The sequence below is a fragment of the Grampus griseus genome, assembly GCF_964374135.1.
Source record: "Grampus griseus genome assembly, chromosome: 4".
Lineage (NCBI taxonomy): Eukaryota > Metazoa > Chordata > Mammalia > Artiodactyla > Delphinidae > Grampus > Grampus griseus.
The window spans coordinates 39,416,943-39,437,704 of NC_138997.1; the positions used below are offsets into that span (position 1 = coordinate 39,416,943).

General features: G+C 38.5%; 1 protein-coding gene across 4 annotated transcripts in view; it reads right to left on the reverse strand.

Annotated features, from left to right (window-relative positions):
• Positions 1-766: 766 nt before the first annotated feature.
• Positions 767-20,762, reverse strand: part of GPAT3 (glycerol-3-phosphate acyltransferase 3) — a 57,593-nt gene continuing 37,597 nt past the window's right edge. For all 4 annotated transcript variants that reach the window (XM_082653353.1, XM_082653351.1, XM_082653352.1 and 1 more), the window contains exons 4-13: positions 20,208-20,478; positions 16,897-16,971; positions 16,277-16,366; positions 13,633-13,726; positions 9,127-9,242; positions 8,224-8,279; positions 7,592-7,677; positions 6,602-6,730; positions 6,022-6,101; positions 767-2,015 (exon numbers count right to left, since the gene is read on the reverse strand). In XM_082653353.1, the coding sequence (XP_082509479.1) occupies positions 1,904-2,015; positions 6,022-6,101; positions 6,602-6,730; positions 7,592-7,677; positions 8,224-8,279; positions 9,127-9,242; positions 13,633-13,726; positions 16,277-16,366; positions 16,897-16,971; positions 20,208-20,478 (1,109 nt within the window). In that variant the 3' untranslated portion in view covers positions 767-1,903. The remainder of the gene's footprint in view (positions 2,016-6,021; positions 6,102-6,601; positions 6,731-7,591; positions 7,678-8,223; positions 8,280-9,126; positions 9,243-13,632; positions 13,727-16,276; positions 16,367-16,896; positions 16,972-20,207; positions 20,479-20,762) is intronic.

The window sequence follows — 20,762 nt, forward strand, 5'->3', positions numbered from 1 at the left end:
GAAGGTTCTGATTAAAATAGCATTAGATTTTCTAGTGAATACATGACAGCATTATTACTTTCACAGTGCCCTTGGAAAGATACATATTATCAGTGTCCAAACAAAACAGCTGTTAGTTGTTCTATCAGCTTTTCTGAGAACTGACCCAATTAATAAAATGCATTTATTAATTCAAGCTATATTGAATATGAAAAGGAAAACGGAAAAGGAAATCTTCTGAGAAAAAACAAATAAGACAAAGAGTCACCCCAACATACATATTTGGATTTGCTGATTTTCGGTCAAGTTCACCCTCAGGAGAGTTTTTGTTTGTTTTGGGTGGGGGCAAAGGTTAAAGCAAGAACAAAGGGAAAAGATGGGAGGAAGTGAGAAAAGAAGGGTAGCTGACCAAGATGGTCAACTGTTCCACAAATCTTCCCTTGGGATCAAACTCCTATAGCTTGATAAGAAGAATACTCACTGATAGCATTGGGGCAGGCCTACCTAGAGTCAGTTAAGAGAGAGTTGCCTGAGTTCACCTGCAAAAGAACGGAATCCAAGGGTCAGAGTCCAGACAACTAGGCTAATAAAAAAAAAAGAAAAAACACACCAAAACCAGCGGTTCATGTTTCTCATTTCCCAGATGTTCCAGCCCCAGAAAATCTAACTCTGTCATTGAAATGAAAAACAACAAACAATCCTTGTTTGTAATGGAAAAGAATTTAACTTACTCAAAATCAGAAGAGGGTAAGAGGGTAGAGGTGCAGGGAAAATAATGCAACAGACATTTAGAAATATAGAGTTTATTTATATTCACCGTAAGACAGTGTCACATTTTGTACATGGCTACCAGAAGAGGAATAACACTCTGATTGCACTAGATTGCTATCAATATTGCTTATTCTGCGGAGTCGGGAAACATGTATTTTCTCCTTTAAAAAACTTAAGGCTCAGTTTCCAAAAGGTAATTTTACAACTTATTTTCCTGTTTAAGGAACTGGGAAAGTTCTGAAATAAAGGACAAAGGGGTGGAGGAGGAAGGACAGTGCCACACACTTCACTCACTCCTACCCCCGCTGAAGACACTCAGTGTGATCTGTGGTTTTGTCAAAGGCTCCTCCTATCTGAAATGTGTTTAGTTACAAGATCAAACAAATCAGTAGATGGGAGAGGCCTTAGGTATATACCTTTAGTAAACAAACGGGAAAACCAAAAACTTTATCACTAGTTGCTGGCTAACGTATGTTTATTTGCAAGTTGCCTGCGGATAAGTGTGCACACATAGTCATGCGGACTCACTTTCCTTTGGTAAAGCTCACCAAACAGGATGTCTCTTCTAACACGCTAGTAAAAAATATTTAATTTCCTTTCAACTTTCAGATCAAGTGGCCACAAAGCTGTCCTTTCTCCTAAATACTGTCTTCCATTTTTCTTTTCAACCTTGTAGTAGAACAAAACCATGATAGTAACTCAAACTCGTGTGTAATCCCTGTTTCAGTGATTAAAGAGAGTGGGAGGAAAGAGCGTGAGAAAGCTAATCGTGAACAAAGTTTGGGGTATTTTCTTGAGAATTACCATATCAATGAGTTCTAAACACAACAAGTTCCCAAAGTGTTTTAGAAGCACATTTTCCTGTACAAATATTTCATTCAATCTACAATGACATAATCATTTTACAAAAGAGAATCTGTTCAAACTCAGTAAACTACCTTACAGTTCATGAGGCCAATGCTATAACAACAACAAAAGCCAAAAGGGCACCGTGGGTTCTGCCTCTGGCATCAAGAGGTAGAGACAATCACTGGGTAGAAAAGATTAACAATAAAAACAAAAACGGTAAAACAAAACAACACACCCTCCCCCCAAAAAAATACTCCACCACATTCCATTTCTAAGGACTAGTTCTGGAAAGCCTGGGTGGCATTCAGTCTAATTCTGAGTTGAGAGATCCATTGCCCACAATCATCTTGCTGTAGTTCTTCTGCTGCTCTTCCTTAAAGGTGTCCTTCACCTTGGCTCTCTTCAGTCCTCCATCCCTGAGAACAGAAAGACAAATAAATAAAAGATACTCCCAGCAGCGATTTAAAAGTGTTACCTATTAATACACGCTGCACGGTGCCATGACATTTAGCAGCTGGTCAGAGATTAGGCAAAAAAACACTGGATTTGGAAGCAGAAGGAACCAGATTTCAATCTCTGCTCTGCCACTCAATCAGACTTGTGTTACTTTAAGGCAGGAACAATCTCTCTGATGTTTGATTAACATAAAACAATCTCTCTGCTCAGTTTCTTTTTATAAGTTAGGGCTGCTATATTCAATATTTGGATACTGTATTAAAACTAGGATTGTTTACCTATCTTTTTCCCCAAGGAAAGTAAAGTACTAGGTATTTTTAATCTAAATCGACCTATATCTTACTAGAAAGCCATATGGAAAATTCTAAATAAACACACAAGAAATGGCGAGGATACTGAGTATGTGTGGGTAAATTCCTTAAAGAGAAATGGGTTCATCATTATTCAAATCTAATCCTATGTCTAACAAATCATGTTTTGATTCAAACCACTATATTTCAAGTACTATAATCTTCCATATTCCAAAACAGACTCAAAATAAAACAAGCAACAAAAACATAAACTGCATTCAACCAATAATAGTGCCTATGTAAGCAGCATTCCTTAATTCAGAGCCTGTGAATCTTTGAACTCTCTCCAGGGTGGAGAAAACAGACCTGCCTGGGTTATAAGTATTCTGTGCGCTCTTCCTTCTTTAGACAACATAAAGAAACAACAAGCTGGAAGAGCTGGAAGGGGACTGGACTGTCAGGGCCACTCTCTCTCTCCTAATCTCAAGTTTTAGATTTTAACTCCTAGGAGAGCATGGACCAAGAACTTGCTTACTTTATACTCTGCTAACCCAGCTAAGCATGAATGTTTACCAAGTGCTCTCTAATGATGATGAATGGATCATAGGTTAGCCAGTGAACTCAATGCCATGAAGACAGTGACCTACAAACAGACGGCCGCCTGAGACAACTGCCATGTCCTGGCCTCTAAAGTCAAAACTAAGACACGGCCCACCAGGAGGTCCTCAACTTAAAAATAGACTTCGGTCCACAAATCTTCCAGGGGGTCAGTTGTAGGAAATTTCCATGAAATAAGGTTATAAGTTGTCGTTAGGTCTCCAGAATTGTCCACAAGAGCCTCTTTTATCCACATGAGCTGCCTCTAACTATTCAGAGCATCTTTGTGAATTCTGAATAGTAAGAACTAGGGAAGGGAGGGAGAGACAGAAGAAAGGCCATTCCTCCTTTCCTGAGGTCCAGGCCAAAGCAGATAAAAATTCACAGTCAGCAACATTTGTCCTTGAGCATCCTGACATTATTTTTACACAATTCTCCCTCCCAAGCACTCCAGTAAACCTCATGCTGCTCTGAGCACCCCAGCTGTGACTTGCCACCCCCAGAGACTTTAAAGTTTTACCTAATTCCCCTTTGCAATGACAGCAGATCTTAGCTCTTAAGGAGGGCAGTAGCCATATATAAAAGCCACTTTAAGATGACACAATTAAATTCTCATTTAATCTAGGGGGAAAAAAAATCTAGACATGTTAATTCATATCCAAATGACAAACACATCTGGAAAGGCAGTGAGCCTATTTTCTTTTTAAAGAAGAGGCCAGGTAATTAAAAGTAACTTTTTATTATTAAACTGCAGATGGCCTGATAAAAGGAAATTTTAAAACTCTGAGGATCATTTGTGCCATTTCGTTCAAGCCAATCTGACTGGGAGTCTGTCCTGGAGCTAACTCCCTTAGGTTATTTTTGTTTCGAAAGGGTTTCTTCCTTTCCTTGGTATCTGAGACTATAGATCCAAAGCTCTAAGCTTTTCATAATGGCTTCAGGGCAGGAGCGGGGCTGGGATGTCAGGTAAGAGGAAGGGGGATAAAGAGTAGAGAACAATGAACAAGGAAGAGGAAGCCCATTACACATATGAACATGGGTGGGTCACTAGGACATCTGTAAATTAGGACATTGGTAAGCCTGTCATTTCATGATGGTAGGATGTCTGCAATTTAGTTTCACATATTCCAGTTTAGAGAGTGTAATACAAATATTAGTCTTAACCTGTCTTAACCCTAGTCTTGACTTTAGGGCCCTAAAGTGAGTTGCCCTAAATCAAGAACTCATACTCCCAGAGTGGTCAACTAGGTATTTAATCAGAAGGCCACCCTCCAGAGGTGCCACTATAAGGTTTCAGCTATCTTGATCTCCCATCAACCTCCCAAGCTTTGTTAATTAGCATAATGAATTTTAGAAATGGGTTTTCACTGTAGAAATTAGGAGTTTGTTCATTAGCATGACAGATGCCAGAGACAGGCTTTCCTAGGTGAAATTAGTTGTATTCAAGGTATGTGAATGGATAAAATATTTTAGAGACATTCCCCACCCTTGCATTAAAGCGTATATAAGAATCTAGCCAGCCCTTCTTCAGGAGGCTTAATCCCTAAATAGTCCTACGTTCCTCTGCGGGTTCAGAAGGCTTTGGTTGCCTGGCTGACAGCCTGACTTGGTGAGCCACATCCTGCTCCTACAACATTGCCAAAATTGCCTCCGATGAACTTTTCAAACACCAAAAAGACAGCAGGACTTTATTACACTTACAGGACTTGAAGTATGGACTATTTTGTGCCAGTTTGCAAATCCTATGTCTGTGTGTGTGTAAGAATCAATCTCCTATTATAACCCTCACTGATACAGACTAAATGTTTGTGTGCCCCCCAATATTCATGTACTGAAGCCCTAACTCCCAATAATATGGCATTTGGAGATGGAGCTTTTGGGAGCTAATTAGGTTTCAATGAGGTCATCAGGGTTGGGCCCTCAAGATGGGAATAGTACCCTTATAAGAAGACACACCAGGGCTTCCCTGGTGGCACAGTGGTTAAGAATCTGCCTGCCAATGCAGGGGACAAGGGTTCGAGCCCTGGTCCGGGAGGATCCCACATTCCGCGGAGCAAGTAAGCCCGCATGCCACAACTACTGAGCCTGCACTCTAGAGCCCGTGAGCCAAAACTACTGAGCCCATGTGCCACAACTACTGAAGCCTGCACGCCTAGAGCCCGTGCTCCGCAACAAGAGAAGCCACCGCAACGAAGAGCAGCCCCCGCTCACTGCAACTAAAGAGAAAAGCCCGTGTGCAGCAACGAAGACCCAACGCAGCCAAAAATAAATAAATTAACTAATTAATTTTTTTAAAAAGACACAACAGAGAACTTCCAGCCTTCAGAACTGTGACAAAATAAATTTCTGTTGTTTAAGCCACCCAGTCTATAGTAGCTTGTTATGGCAGCCTGAGCAGACTAATACTCCCACCTACATTCAATCTTGCTCAAAGAAACAAAAAACTGAAGTCATAGATATCCATACCTAAAATATTTTGCTTATTTCCTGTCAAGTTTTTAACTTTTCTTTAATATAGTTATAGCTGGAGTTAAATATGAACAAGTCTGTAAGTTGCCCCTTGCCTCCCAGGGCCCATTCCTCCAAATCCATTCTCACTTTCTTCTTCAGTGAAAGAACCCTAAATTTTAGCTTGACACGTGGCCATGCAGAACAAAGACTACATTTCCCAGATTCCTTTGCAGCAAGGTGTCAGTTCAAACAGATACAAGTGGAAGTGGCTTGTCCAATTTCCAGCCTGTACTCTTAAAGACATGAATCTGTCCTTCTTGTTTTAGTTCTTCCCTGCTAGCCATTTTGCTCTACTCACTGGGTAGAGGTGGAGCAGCCATCTTGGACCATAAAGTAGAAACACACCAAGGATGGTAGACCAATACAGAATGAGCTGTTATAGCAGTCTAGACTGCCTATGTTTATGTATGGGAGATGAAATTCTCTCTTAGTTAAGCCATCGTTATGCTGTATGAGCCACTGTCAGTGTCAGCTAAATCTCCAGCTAACAAGCATAATAAATGACATTATTAAAATTGAGTTTTTTTAATTTAAAAAAAAGTGATAGTACTTCTGAAAAATTTCTTACCAGGGAAGCTCAGTCAACCCTCCTTGTATGGCAATAGCAGACTTAACCCGGTTAGCAAACTGGACTGCATCTTCTCCTTCCTGGAAAAAAACAATCACAAGTACTTTCTTAAGACAGAGTTTTCAAATAATGCTTTCAAATGTCTCACAATCATTTAGATTTGTTTTAAAGTATAAGATTCATATTTTAGCTCAAATATGCTCTATTCTGAATCATAGCAAGTATCATTTGTTCTATTAAGAAAATGCAGTGCTGTACTGTTTAATATTTTTATCACGTGTATATATGTTTATTATGCTCTATATTAGCCTTATTCAAGATACAAAATTCTACAATACCTGCAGGTTCAAGAAACCAATGGCAATTGTAAAAACTATTATGGAAAAGAGTCTCTGAATATAAAACCAGCTTGATTTTGAAGAGAGCTAGGTATATATACTTTTTAATGACTAATGCTGAGAAAGCAGAAAGTCCAACTGTAGCTAATGTGAGGAAGGGAGACACCCAGGTTTTCAGGTAAAGGTTTTCTTGCCTTTATCTGACTAGATAAAGCACCAAAGACCAGCTGTCTATGGCATACCTCTCTGGTCATGGGGGGCATGTACCACACATCACAGACAATTGCCCAGCTGGTCATCATTCGAAGCAGGTAGCTCACCATGTTGTATTTACTACTGTTCCAAAATGCATCACCAAACTGAGGATTATACTGAGAAAAGAGAAAAGAAAATGCATTCCAGTTAGGAATTAAGTGGCAGTTTCTCTTATCCATGTCAATGGATGATAAGCCAAACATCTCTATCAGACACCCCAAAAAAGAGAAGCTACTTTACTTGACAGAAAGGATCCAAAGAGCAAACTAGATGTAGAAAACAAATTTATGGTTACCAGGGGGTAAGAGGGGGAGAAAGAAATTGGAAGATTGGGGTTGACAGATATGCACTACTGTATATAAAAGAGTTAACTAATAAGGACCTACTGTATAGCACTGGGAACTCTACTCAATACTCTGTAATGACCTATATGGGAAAGGAATCTAAAAAAGAGTGGATATGTGTATTTGTGTAACTGATTCACTTTGCTATACACCTGAAACTAACACAACATTGTAAATCAACTATATTCCAATAAAAATTAAAAGAACAATTTAAAAAACTACACTCCATTAAAAATTTAAAAAACAAACAAACAAAAAACCCAAAGAGCAACCCAGGCCATATAACTCACCTGACTAGAGCCAGAGAGCACTGATACAGGAGGGTTATTGACATGACTCTTAAATATCTGTCTTCCCACTTAACTAGAAGGTGGGTGAAAGAAGGAACAGTATCTGTTTTGCTTATCATGGCGTCCTCAGTACTCAGACACTGGCCTGGCACACAGTACCACCCCACATATCTATATACATAACTCAGTAGAGAGAAAAAGTGATCAAGCAAATGGGGCAATTGGTCAATCTGAGTAAAGAGTCCACAAGTATTCCTTATTCTTGCAAATTTTAAGTTTGAAATTATATCAAAATGACATTACCAAGTCACTGCCCTCTTTTGGGGGGGTGAGGGCATTTTACCTTAATGGCAACTGGATATATGGTTCCTCCAATTTCAAAGCTTCCCTTTTTAAACATCATGACTGAAGTATTATTGATGCAAGTTCCTATAAGGAAATGGGAGAAGAGGGTGAATATTTTTTAAAGCAGCCATTTTTAAAATGAATCATTTTGATATAAAATAAGTTAAAATATTCAAGTCATATCAAATTACAGATTTTTTTAAAAAGAAAAAAAATTACAGATATTTTATTATCATTTTACAAATCAATTCCCGCTTAAGTAGTAGTAATTCGACAGTTCTAAGCAGGTTTAATAACGAACTTTTACTTTATTATTGGTTACTCTAAAGATACAATTTCCTCATGACAGGTGACAATTTCAGCACATCTTAAAATAAGGACTTTAAAAAGTTATGGACAATACCTTTCTAAGTTCATTACCCAGAAACAACTTCTAAGGTCAAAAAGGTACCAGGACTTCCATCAGATCTCAAAAGAAAGCAGGGAATTACTAGCTCAGAGGCCGTCCCATCCCTACAGGACAGCATAGATCTGAACTAAGAATGCCAATTCTAGAACAATCCAATTCCTCATATACTTTCGGTACTTGTTAGCAACTATAGCTTGGTAATAAGCACTGTCCCTTCTTACCTTCAGGAAAGATTAATATGGGTAATTTTTTCTTATCAGCAATATGTTCTCTTAGTCTGTGAAGAAACAAAAAGGATCAAAATTATACCATAAAAAAGAGAGAGGTGGGAATCCTTTTTGGTATTCTTTACTCTCTACTAACACAGATATACTTGTAAAGCAATAAGGAGGAAAGAAATAAGATACAAGTAAAGAAAATAAACTCAAGTTGGTCCCTTTCTAAAAAATGTGTAAAGGTTGGTAAAGCTGAGATAGAGAGATTACAGCTGCCAGAGTATATACTGCTGCTCAGTAATCTCAAGATGGGGAACAGTTTTCTAACCTTAAAGAGATTTCAACAGGTACTTTCCATTTTACTTTTAAAAGCATGGCCCACCTTCATCTTTACAGCAATGATCAGAGTGCCTTCAGTTAAAGGCCTCAGGTAAAAGCTGTTTCCAAACAAAGGTTTCTGGTAAGCAACTGTACCCCAAGCCCCAGGAGTTCCTTCTCCTGTTCCATAAATAGCATTAGCTCTGTCTGTCTCTACATGGATTTAAGTGATAACGGTCATTCAGCAAACACTTAATCCACCATCTATTTATTCAGCCAATGGTTACCAATTATTACCTTCAAGGTAGTAATTTTCAACTTTAAAAATTCAGTGACTGGACTATATCTAAGTCATGGCAATGTAAATGTATGGGCCTTCTAATCTCATCATGTATCCCACTATGATTACAGAATTCAAAAATTTTAAAATCTAGCTAAGACAGGTGATTCACCAGAAAAGGCCAACCACAAATAGAGCTCCATATGTTTTAGTTTTAACCTTTAGTACTGCTCTGCCTTCTTTGGCAGGAAGACCAAGGCTTGAAAGATTTTATGCTACCCCAATGGATACTGTGTAATGATGCTGCTTACCTCTTAGTAACCAGGTGTCGGTCCTTCATTTCTGAGCGTTCAAACCAGACATGTGGACAAGACTTGACCATAGCTCTCTGAATAATTCCCATCAATCCACCATGAACCTGGCCAACCTAGAAGGACCATGAGAAAAAAATGCAAAGGCATAGCTGTCCAAAGAAAGCCTTTTTTTCTTTTTAGTACCAGTAAGTTCCTATTCCCCACTCAGAGAAAAGATTGGCCTTCTTCTACTGATTGAAGTTCTTAGTCTGTTCAAAGGACATGACTGGCCAAATATTAGCACAAAGTATTCTTAGTAGCGCCTTTGAATTTTAAGCTATGTTGCTATACTAGCTTTACTCTAGCTTTAAAAAGTAGAGGTCTTTCAACTCAGCCAAGATAAGGGAAATACAAATTAAAACTACACTGAGGGACTTCCCTGGTGGTGCAGTGGTTAAGACTTCACACTCCCAAGGCAGGGGGCCCAGGTTCGATCCCTGGTCAGGGAACTAGATCCCACATGCATGCCTCAACCAAGAGTTCGCATGCCACAACTAAGGAGCCCAAGTGCTGCAACTAAGGAGCCCACCTGCTGCAACTAAGACCCGGCACTACCAAATAAATAAATAAATATTAAAAAAAAAAACTACACTGAAATATGATTTCTGACCATTCAAATCAACAAAGATTCAAAAGCTTGACAATGCGCTCTGAGCCAAGGCTGTGGGAAACAGGCACTCTCACACATTACTTGGGATGAGGAGATTATAACACCCATAGCAGGAAATTTGGCAAATTTATCAAAACTACATATACATTTATCCTTCAACTCAATAATTCCAGTTCTAGGAATTTACCCTGAAGATATAGCTCCAACAAAATGGAAATATATATGCACAAAGTTATAACTGCATTATTTGTAATTGCGACATATTGGAAAATACCTAAATGTCCAAACATAAGAACTTAGATGAATAAACCATGGTACATGCACACAATGGAGTACTATACAGCTAGGAAAAGAATAAGGTTGATCTCTATGACTGATAAGGAGTGATTTCTAGGAGATATTGTTAAGTGAAAAAAGCAATTGCAAAAGAGCAAATAAAGTATGCCACTTTTTGTGTTAGATGGAAGGGGAAATATACACATGTATTTGTTTACCTCTACAAAAAGAAAACATATGCAAAACCAATGTAGTTGGAAACCTACAAGGATAGGAGGGAATGGGGTAGAATGGACATGGGTGGAGTGACTTCTATGAGTGTAGTTTTCTGTCTAGTTTTGACATTTCAAAACATATTAATGTCTCACAAATTTAAAAAATAAATCAAAAAGGATGCAACTAGCAAAGTGAAAGCAAATTTAAACAAATGAACCCAACTGTATTTCAAATGAATAAAAGAACACTGAAGGAAGGGGGAGGAAAAAAAAAATCTAAGAAATTTACAAAGATAGTATTTGACCACATCTGCTCCATCTTGGGTGGGGTACCAAGAAATGCAAAATACCCTGATTCTTTTTACAACATATTTTTCTTTTTGTAGTAAAACAGGTGAAGCAATCCTGAAGCAATTTTAGATGTATTATAGGATTGAGAAAATGAGTAAACATGTTGATATTGTTGGGAAAAAGGGTATTCACTGTGAAGAAAAGGGAGATACAAATATAGGTTGCAGAAAACTAAGAAAGAACTTGATGAATTGAATGAATTGTTACAGATTCAGATTTCTAATATTATATTAGTATTACACATAAATATGACATATAAACATATTAAAAGTAGAAATATTTTACACACATTTTTACATAGAGAGAGAGAAAGCAGCACATGAGAATGTAAATAATAAAGCATGGCACAAAATGTTACCAACAGGTACATGTGGATAAAGGGCATATGGATGTTCCATGCAACATTCTTATTATTACAATTTCTCTCTAAGTTAGAAAATATTTCTAGATTTTAAAAAAAAAGTAGAGAGCTTTGTTTAGGAAGAAAAAAAAATTCTGAAAAGGCACTAAGAGGAGATCTTGATGTATAGTTTATATTTAGCCAAAAGAGGACAAATACAACCTCTGGAGGTTAGCTGTACAGTTCCTCCCACTTCTGCCCTCTGCTGCCTCTGATATAAATCTGGTTGGCTTAGAAAGGATGGAGATGGGGGGAAGGGGTTGTGGGACAAAATAGTTGAAGAGGATTAAGAGGTACAAACTTTCAATTATAAAATAAATAAGGAATGGTATGTAATATACAGCATAGAGAATATAGTCAATAATGTTGCAATAACTTTATATGGTGGCAGATGGTTACTAAACTTATAGTGGTGATTAATTCATAATGTATATGTGTTGAATCACTATGTTGTACGCCTGAAACTAACATGACATTGTACTCAACTACAATTAAAAAATTAAAACTAAAAAAATAAATAAATAAATCCAACTGGCTTTTGGTTTCTATCACTCAACCCATCAGAAAGTTCGCAGGTTCTATGCTTTTCTAAGCTTTGGCTAATACTGTAACTTATACAATTGTATACTGCACCTGTAATTGCAGTTATATATGATCAAGAAGCATGGAAAATGCTAACAAAATTCTGAGGCCTTCAGTCACAAATGAGTTATACTCAACTCTTTGTTGACCAGGACAGGGAATGAATATTGTATCAGAAACACAAAATCATGATTAGGCGAGTTGGTTAAGACGCTTGAACCTCTGCTTTCTCAACTACAACATCTCAGCCCTAACCCCTTTGGATTACAGGGAAGGTCAAACACAATGGATGTGAACGTGCTTGTCCACATAAATGCAAGGAATTATTATATACACCCAGAAATGGGTGGGGTCTATCCAGGATTGTTAACATGAGGGTTTCTGGACGGGCTTTCTGGCGTCTCTGGATGGGCTTTCTGGGATCCATAAACATCTTGAAATTATACACAAAATTTTGTTTGTATGATGCAAATGTATGTTGTTGTTTTTCTAAAAAAAGGATACATAAATATTAACTGATTGCTAACCTAAAAAAGGTTAAGAACTACCAATTCCCATTAAGTCTTTTCAGAGTGGTGGTTAAAGCTTCCTTAAATTCAGAAAGAGCTCCACAACTTAGAGAAATTTAATAACATGTTAAAATGTGTTTGCCCAAGAGTTATATATATGAACTTGTGTCTTAGATTAAATATCTGGCAATGAGCTAGGAGCTTTTACAAAGGTCTTCAAACCCCCCTCAATGACTTGTATAAGCCACAGATTGTCAGCTACCAACACACATGCCAGCACTCCCTACTTGCCTATCTGCAGCAGACCCTTAAATCAACAATGGCTCCCTTCATATGCCTTCCTTTCCAGGAAAGCACACCAGACCATGAGTATCAGTCATAGGAGGAGGGGACTCAGAGGTACAAACTACTATGTAGAAAATAAATAAGCTACAAAGATACGTTGTACAGCACAGGGAATATAGCCAATATTTTATAATAACTATAAATGGAGTATAACGTTTAAAAATTGTGAATCACTATGCTGTACACCCGAAACTTATATAATACTGTACATCAACTATACCTCAAAATAAATAAATAAATTAAATAACGGCTCCCTTCAAATGCCTTCCCAGGAAAGCACACCAGACTATGACTAACAGTCACTAGAGCTGACACGTGAAATAAAATCCATCTGTTCTCTCTGAAGCGCAAGCCACCACCATGAGATATGAAAAGAAGATTCCCCAGGATTCCTCTCTCATTATTCTATTCACACATCAGTTTAGGGCATATTTACCACCAGCAGGAAAGAACATCTTTAGTGATCCTCCAAATAAAAGAGAGGAAGAAAATCTTGACAAGTTCTTCAGGGTGACAGAAAACACCCTTTGAACTGAAAACATGCCAGAAATGCCACAGAAAGGTCTTGTGAGGTGTCTGATTTTTACTGTGGACTTTGTGGTTTGTTGATGGGTTTTTTTCCTTTTCTTTTCTTTTGCGGCTGTAGGCAAGAACTGAGAAAGGCAATGTGGTATATATATCTGCCTTCCTTGCTTGACCTTCATTAAAGGGACAGGGTTTTTTTCTTTAATTGCATATGACTCCCTGAAGGGAGACAGAACTAATTGGCTGGTAAGGGATTTGTACAGCTCTAAGGAGGAAGACTTTAACATCTCAAAGTGTCATTAAACATTGCAGGGATTTTTTTTTTAACTTTTTTTATTGCTTGTTAAACATTGCAGGGATTTTACAAGCAAGATGGTATCAACTTTATAAAGTCCAATCATGCTCAAGTATGTCTACATTTCATTAAGTTAATTTCTGACTACCTTAAATATAATGGCTGTTTTCCTTCTTTTTCTTGCACTATATATTCCTCATGTAAATATATTAATATTGATAACTTATATACTTACATAGTATAACACGTCACTTTCTAATATAAAACTAACTTTCTAATTTGTGCCAAAATAAAACAAAAGTTTGAACAATCCACAACACATGCAATTACTTGAAATATCAACGCGTTGTTCTTACCATAGCATAGCACCCATCCGTTGTCAAGATCAAAACATCTATCGGTGAAGTATGGTTGGCAACACAAATGCCTCCCTTCTGGGGTCTGTACTGCCTGCAATTACAAACAACGGTTAATACTAAATCTTGAAAAATGGGCACTATTTTGCAGAACAGCATGTAGAAATTCACGCTATTTTGTTTTTAAAAGTACACTAAAAAAATAAAGTTTCAAAGTATACGGGTTCATCTTAAAAAGGTTGTCTCCAGGCAGTATGATGGGAGGGGGCTAAGAGTATAGGAGGAGGGGCCCATGATTTTCCCTTTACATACATTTATATCACTTTTCTGTAATGATCATATTGTCCTTTTATGATGAAAAAATAATTTTAAAACATTAGACTGAATTACAAAGATTCCATAACTTTAATAAACTTTGTGATATGTAAGTTTTACTTATTTTACCATAACTATTTTCACATAATTTCAATCTTCATAAGTATCACTTTCAGTGGCTTCAGGATGATCCAGAGTAAATTCACTGTAGTTTCCTCCCTCCTATCCCCCTAAAACAGAGGTTGGCAAACTCTTCTTATCACAGGCCAGAGAGTAAATACTTTAGGCTTTACAAGCCAGCCAATCCCTGTCAAAACTCCTGGACTCTGTGGTTTTGGCACAAAGGCAGTAACAGATAATACCTAAATGAATGAGCATGGCTGTGTTCCAATAAAACTTTATTTACAAAAATCAGATGGCAGGCCACATTTTGCCTACAAGCCCATAGTTTAGTGTGCCAACTTCTGTCCTAAAGTTCAAATGGTATTTCACACTAATGAAGCAAAGTGGTTTTCTTTGGACCCATACAGAGAAGAAAGCGAACCAAATGCATAACAATGTTAGTATGTTTTCCTTAAAATTAGAAGTAATTCTACAATAAGTTGTGAACTCCTCTCCGTGTAATTAAAGCTCCTTTTCTGTAGAAGATGTTTCCTCTAATCATACTTTTCACAAACCATTTTCTTCTAATCCTCACCCCAAAACTCACAGCCCAATCACAAATCCTGTAATTTTAGAAATTTAAGGGGCCTTTTATGTTGGTAACACATGGTAAAGCCAAATGATGAAATGTTTCCCTTCTAGAAAAAAGACACAAACATCCAGTCACACAGATATAGAGAGCAAACGAGTGGTTAAAAGTGTGTGTTGGGCTTCCCTGGTGGCACAGTGGTTGAGGGTCCGCCTGCCGATGCAGGGGACGTGGGTTCGTGCCCCGGTCTGGGAAGATCCCACATGCCGCGGAGCGGCTGGGCCCATGAGTCATGGCCGCTGAGCCTGCGCGTCCGGAGCCTGTGCTCCACAACGGGAGAGGCCACAACAGTGAGAGGCGCGCGTACCGCAAAAAAAAAAAAAAAAAAAAAAAAGTGTGTGTGGCAGGGGCATCACAGGGGTGGAGAGTGGGAGGTGCAAACTACTGGGCGAAAGACAGGCTCAAGGATGTGCTGTACAACACGGGGAATATGGCCCATATTTTATAATAACTGTAAGTGGCAAGTAATCTTTAAAAGTTGTATAAAAATTTTTAAATTTTTTTTAAAAGATCCAGTCAGTAAAAAAAGAGACGCTTGTCCTAGAACTTTTTAAATAATGATATTAAATATAAAAAAATAAAATTTAGTTTCCAGAAATGTAATTCAAAAACAATCAAAATGACCTCCATGTAGTTAATAACTTCACTTACTACCTTTCTCCTCTCTGATGAGGGGTGAGGTAAGCAGAATGCTGGGTTCTGTTTTAAGGCTCAGTTGTGGGATTTTAGAAGTGGCAGAGCTGAGACTAGAAACCAGACTCAGGATTCCCAAGTCTAGTCCTCTTTCCACCATTCTGCAGGCCTGTCACCTTCACCATTTAAAAATTTTTACATGGATCCAGTTTAAAACCTGACTCTCCCATTTACTAGCCACGTGAACCTAGACAAGCAAACCCAGAGCTTCCATTTCTTCACCCCGTAAAACAGGATAACACAGCGCCTTCTCAAAGGGATGACCTATGAGAAGTACGGGCCTGGCCTGCACACCATAAATGCCTATTTATTAAGGTCACTACATGTTTATTATTATGTTCCCTCTGCAAATGGATTGCTTTTGAAAAGTAGGGGTTTTTTTGGTTTGTTTTTTAAACATCTTTATTGGAGTATAATTGCTTTACAATGGTGTGTTAGTTTCTGCTGTAAAACAAAGCGAATCAGCTATACGTATACATATATCCCCATATCCCCTCCCTCTTGCGTCTCCCTCCCACACTCCCGATCCCACCCCTCTAGGTGGTCACAAAGCACCGAGCTGATCTCCCTGTGCGATGCAACTGCTTCCCACTAGCTATCTATTTTACATTTGGTAGTGTATATATGTCCATGCCACTCTCTCACTTCGTCCCAGAATGTCCTCAAGTCCATTCTCTACGTCTGCGTCTTTATTCCTGTCCTGGCCCTAGGTTCTTCACAACCTTGAAAAGTGTTTTTGTGCACTGTTATGTCTGTGACGCTCTAAGCAGTAGGGATGAACACGCTGAAAATACTCTTATTTCACCTGCTTCCTCCCCCCCACTACTGTCAATCACATGCTGATTTACCTAGAGAAAGGCTGGCAGGAAGCCAGCAAATACTCACTTGTTATGATAATGAATGGTACCAGAGAGGGCACGAACACAGATCCTGCAGCAAGTCAGGTGCACCAGTTCACTCAGCCGGTTTCTGAGACTGAAGGAAAGAGAAAACATTTTATTGTGCAGCTCTGGGCACTCCTAAGAAACAATACAATAAAAGCTTCAATGTGCTCCTTGACAGCAGCATACAGTTCAATTCTCACTGTCTCGCTGAGGAATTTAGGACAAAACTCTAATGGAAAATAGCTTCCACCCTGACCAACGATAAATCCTGACCAAGGACTAGCATGATAAAATTCCTGCCCAAGAAAGCTGAAGCTTCTTTGGTCTCAGCCTCATTAGCTTGACAATACTACAAGACTCTCTTGCTTTCCTTGAGTCCCTCAGTCCATTTGCTTCCTTCTCTTCATTTCCCCTTTTGAAAAGCAACTTCTGTCAATTTAAATGTAAGCATCATGGGAAATCAAATAAGTACTATGAAGATGAAGTGAGTGGCATTTTAATACGCGTGCTGAGGCCATAAATTTGACGCAGTACATAGGAATCACACAAATATTCTCTTTGTGGACACAGCTAAGAAAACGGACAATCCTATTAATGGCTGGGAGGAAGGAAACAGTTCACCTGCTTTCTGGCAGCTGTCCAACCAGGGTAGTTCCTATAACCAAAAAACTGATCCCAACGAAAGCCAAGGTAACCCTGAAAAGGAAAAGAAACAGTAATGCAAAACCTAGTTGAACAGTAGGGGGAAAAGGGAAGGAATATAAAGTTCATAAAAAATTAAACTGTAAATAACTTGAGGAGCATCTACGCTATGCAATATGATGCAGCCATTCAAAGAATCGGGCAAATCTATAGATTCTGACATGGAAGAATGGTTCTTTGTACATTTTGAGGAAAAAAAAAAGAGCAAACTTCAAAATAATGTGTAGAGTATGATACCATTTTCAAAATAACACCAAGCACATAACCAGTCTATAGATGCATATAGCAGGCCTGGAAATTTGTTCACAAAACTGCCACGTTCAATCTATGCAATCATCAAAGGGTTAAGTGGGCTAGTGAAGAGAATAAAAGTCTTGCCCTTCTGCTTTTCTGAAGTATTTTTAAAAATTTTTAAAAATATACACATATTTACTTCTTTTTTTTTTTTTTTTTTATGCGGTATGCAGGCCTCTCACTGTTGTGGCCTCTCCTGCTGCGGAGCACAGGCTCCAGACGCGCAGGCCCAGAGGCCATGGCTCACGGGCCCAGCCGCTCCGCAGCATGTGGGATCTTCCCGGACCGGGGCACGAACCCGTGTCCCCTACATCGGCAGGCGGACTCTCAACCACTGCGCCACCAGGGAAGCCCTTAACTTCTTATATAATAAAAGAGTTTTATGCTGTATAAAGGAGTCATTTCAGGTTGAAAGTAGTTAACTTACTTTGTTTGAGATACTTTGGTGTGGCATGGTGAGGTTGTAAAAGGAAAATACCTTGCAAAGGTCTGAAAATAACTTGTTTTTCTATGCTTTTTAATGATGGGGGGAAAAGGGCACAATTCAAATTTTTCTCAAAGAAATTTATAGCAAATGACGAGAAAGTTTTACTTAAAGGCTCTTTCATAATAAGAGCACCAAGTTATATCACCATGTAGGAATCCTTCCATGCAAATCTAAGTGTGGTTCCTTTGTGTGGTTCTAGATAGCTCAGAAGTTAATAAACAAGGTGACAGACAATATCTCTCATTTCCACAGACACTTTCTCATTTTTGAAAAATGCTTTTACTTCCAAAAGGAAAGAGTCATTCTTAGAAATGTAAATAGAATTACTCAAAAAGAAAAAGCTGAGATTTTATACCTTTCAAAATAAATGGGGCTTCCTTATAAAGGCCTTGTTAAGTTGTTAAACCTTGTTAAAGTCTTGGTTTAACACCTTTTGACACAGCGATTTGAAGGTCTGATTCAGTTTTTCTTTGGATGCCATATTTTCATGTCAGTCACTAACGCAATAACTAAATGACTGCTTAATCTCATCCATCGATTACACAAAAGTTTTAAAATAATGTTGTGCCATCTTGTCCTAATGAGAATCACTTGTTCCTACACATTAAATCAGAAGAGGTTATATATTTTAACATGTTTAACAACTGGGTTCAAAACTATTGAACATTTTTATTTGCTAAATTAACAGAAAATTCTGTTTTCCAGTCTCAGTGAGCCAACATGAGAGTTCTCACAGATGACACAAGTTTTCTGCCACAATCTGTGTTGCTTAAGAGCTTTACTGAGATACAATTCACATGTCATACAATTCACCATTTAAAGTGGCAATTCAATAGTTTTTGCCACATTCACAGAGTTATTCAACCATCAACACAATTTTAGCACAATCTGTTTTTTAAATGCTCACTTTGCAGCAACTGCTTCTTTTAAAAAGCATTTACAAAGCAATTCTTTCCCATGAAGAGTATGTACTAAGAGTAGGAGCCTCAATTCTGCCATTTTCTTCTTGTTCTTGGCTGCTTATATTACTGGATTATCCTAAATCTGTGGTTGCTTTGCAAGAATCTTTTATGTCACGTATCTATTTCATGAGCATTAATTTAAACTAGATAATAGAATCATATCACTATTTGGTGGGTACCCCCAGCAAGTGAAAGCTAAACATATGAGGGCATCTCAAGTACTCTGGGCTGTAAAATCCTCACTCTTTCTTCAGGTTGCCTTGGATACGGTGCCTGACCCATGGACCAAGTGAAGATGTAAGAGCTCATCTATATATTCAACTTTACTGAAATTTCATTTCTTTATAAGAATAAAAATAAAATCAATGGAAGCACTAATTATAAATAGACTAGAAACTTCTAATAAATAAAAGCTGAAACATTTCCCAAACACAACAATGGATAATCTTGTGCATCCCCAGAGTGCATGAACCCCACTTTGGGAACACTGGCTTAATGTTCAAGCAAGTGTGTCCTAATTTCACTTTGTTATCACAGCTGAAATGATTCTCCAAAGACATACCGCAACATCTACACAGTGGCAACATGAGCACAAGAAAAGAGAGAGAGCTTCTTAAAAATGTGCCTTTGCCTACACTTAAGCAATCTCTTTCCGCATAATAAGTCGGAATGAGGCAAGGATAGGCCACCCTAGGGATGGTAAAGAGGTTTCAACTCATGTGCCAATTTTAGTCGGCTGGAAGCAACTGCCTGGAAGGCTGTATTGAGAGCACACCAAGGCCATGTCCAGGGAAATGAAGCAAGACAATCAACAGCAATATCATGCCTGGCACCCGTGCTACTACCTGCCATCACCACGCTAAACAGACCATAACCACTTCATCCCACTGCCCAGTGTCACCTCTTCAACTCACAATCCACACTGTGGCTCCAGTAAACTGGGCTTTGAGGCTACTTCCTCATGAGGGAGCATGCAAACTCAGAACCAAAACGGGGCCCAACTGGTGAACTTTTAATAAGAAAAGTGAGTGATCAAAATTGAACTAGGTGGAACAAATTCACCTTTCCAAATATCCCTCTCCTGTGTGGTAACCACTCTGAGGAATTTTTTTTCTCCTGTGCAGCTATGAATGGCTACAGACCAGCAAAGAGAGGCAGTCACAGTTTGGATGACACTCTGGTGAATGTGAAACTGTAAATACTCTCTCTTCTTTTTTCTAACTTCCTTTTTCTATCCATCCTCAAATTTTCCATGACTGAAAGAGCAACATGGATGCAGTTAACATATACTGGATTCTGAATACACACTTCCATTTGGGAAAAATGTGAGAGAATAATATGTTTTTGTGGAGGTCACGTTTAGTGGTGTTTTCTAAATGGGAAGGGGTGGGTTAGTATCATTAATACTCTCAGGTGGCCATTACATACATGATTTAAAAAGAAAGCTGAACCAACTGTACCATCAAGTTACTGGGCAGGAGACGTACCTCAGAGGTAGTAGGACACAGTAGCGCACTATGACGCCCAGCACCCACACCATGGTGAGCTTCGGACTGATGTACTGGAAATTTACATTGGTCCTTGTGAGGAGATTCCATGACACTAGCTCCTCTGAGGAGAACCTCTGGGTCACTTCGTCTTCCACAATGGCTTCCAATCCCTTCTTGGAGAAATAAAACACGTCAGACAGCTCAAAGTCCCTTCCTCGCAGACCAGACAGCCCTTTTTCCATGGGTGACTCATCTCTTTGGATAATACCTTAAAAGAAAGCATCAGGACATGAGAAAATGCCATAGGACAGAAGAACAACTGATCAAAGAGGCTACTTTAACTGTGCAGAAGACAAATAACTCTAATGGGTAACATGAAGCAGATTTCAGAAATAAAAGACAAGCAACTGAAGTGGGAAAAGAGGTAAAAATCCCTGAGTCTGCATGAAATGGCTTCTACCCAATGATTTCAATTCATTACAGAGGAATTTGGTCCTCAATAACCCTTTTGCTTGCATCTTCTCCCTACGAATCATTAGCAAAAGAACTCAC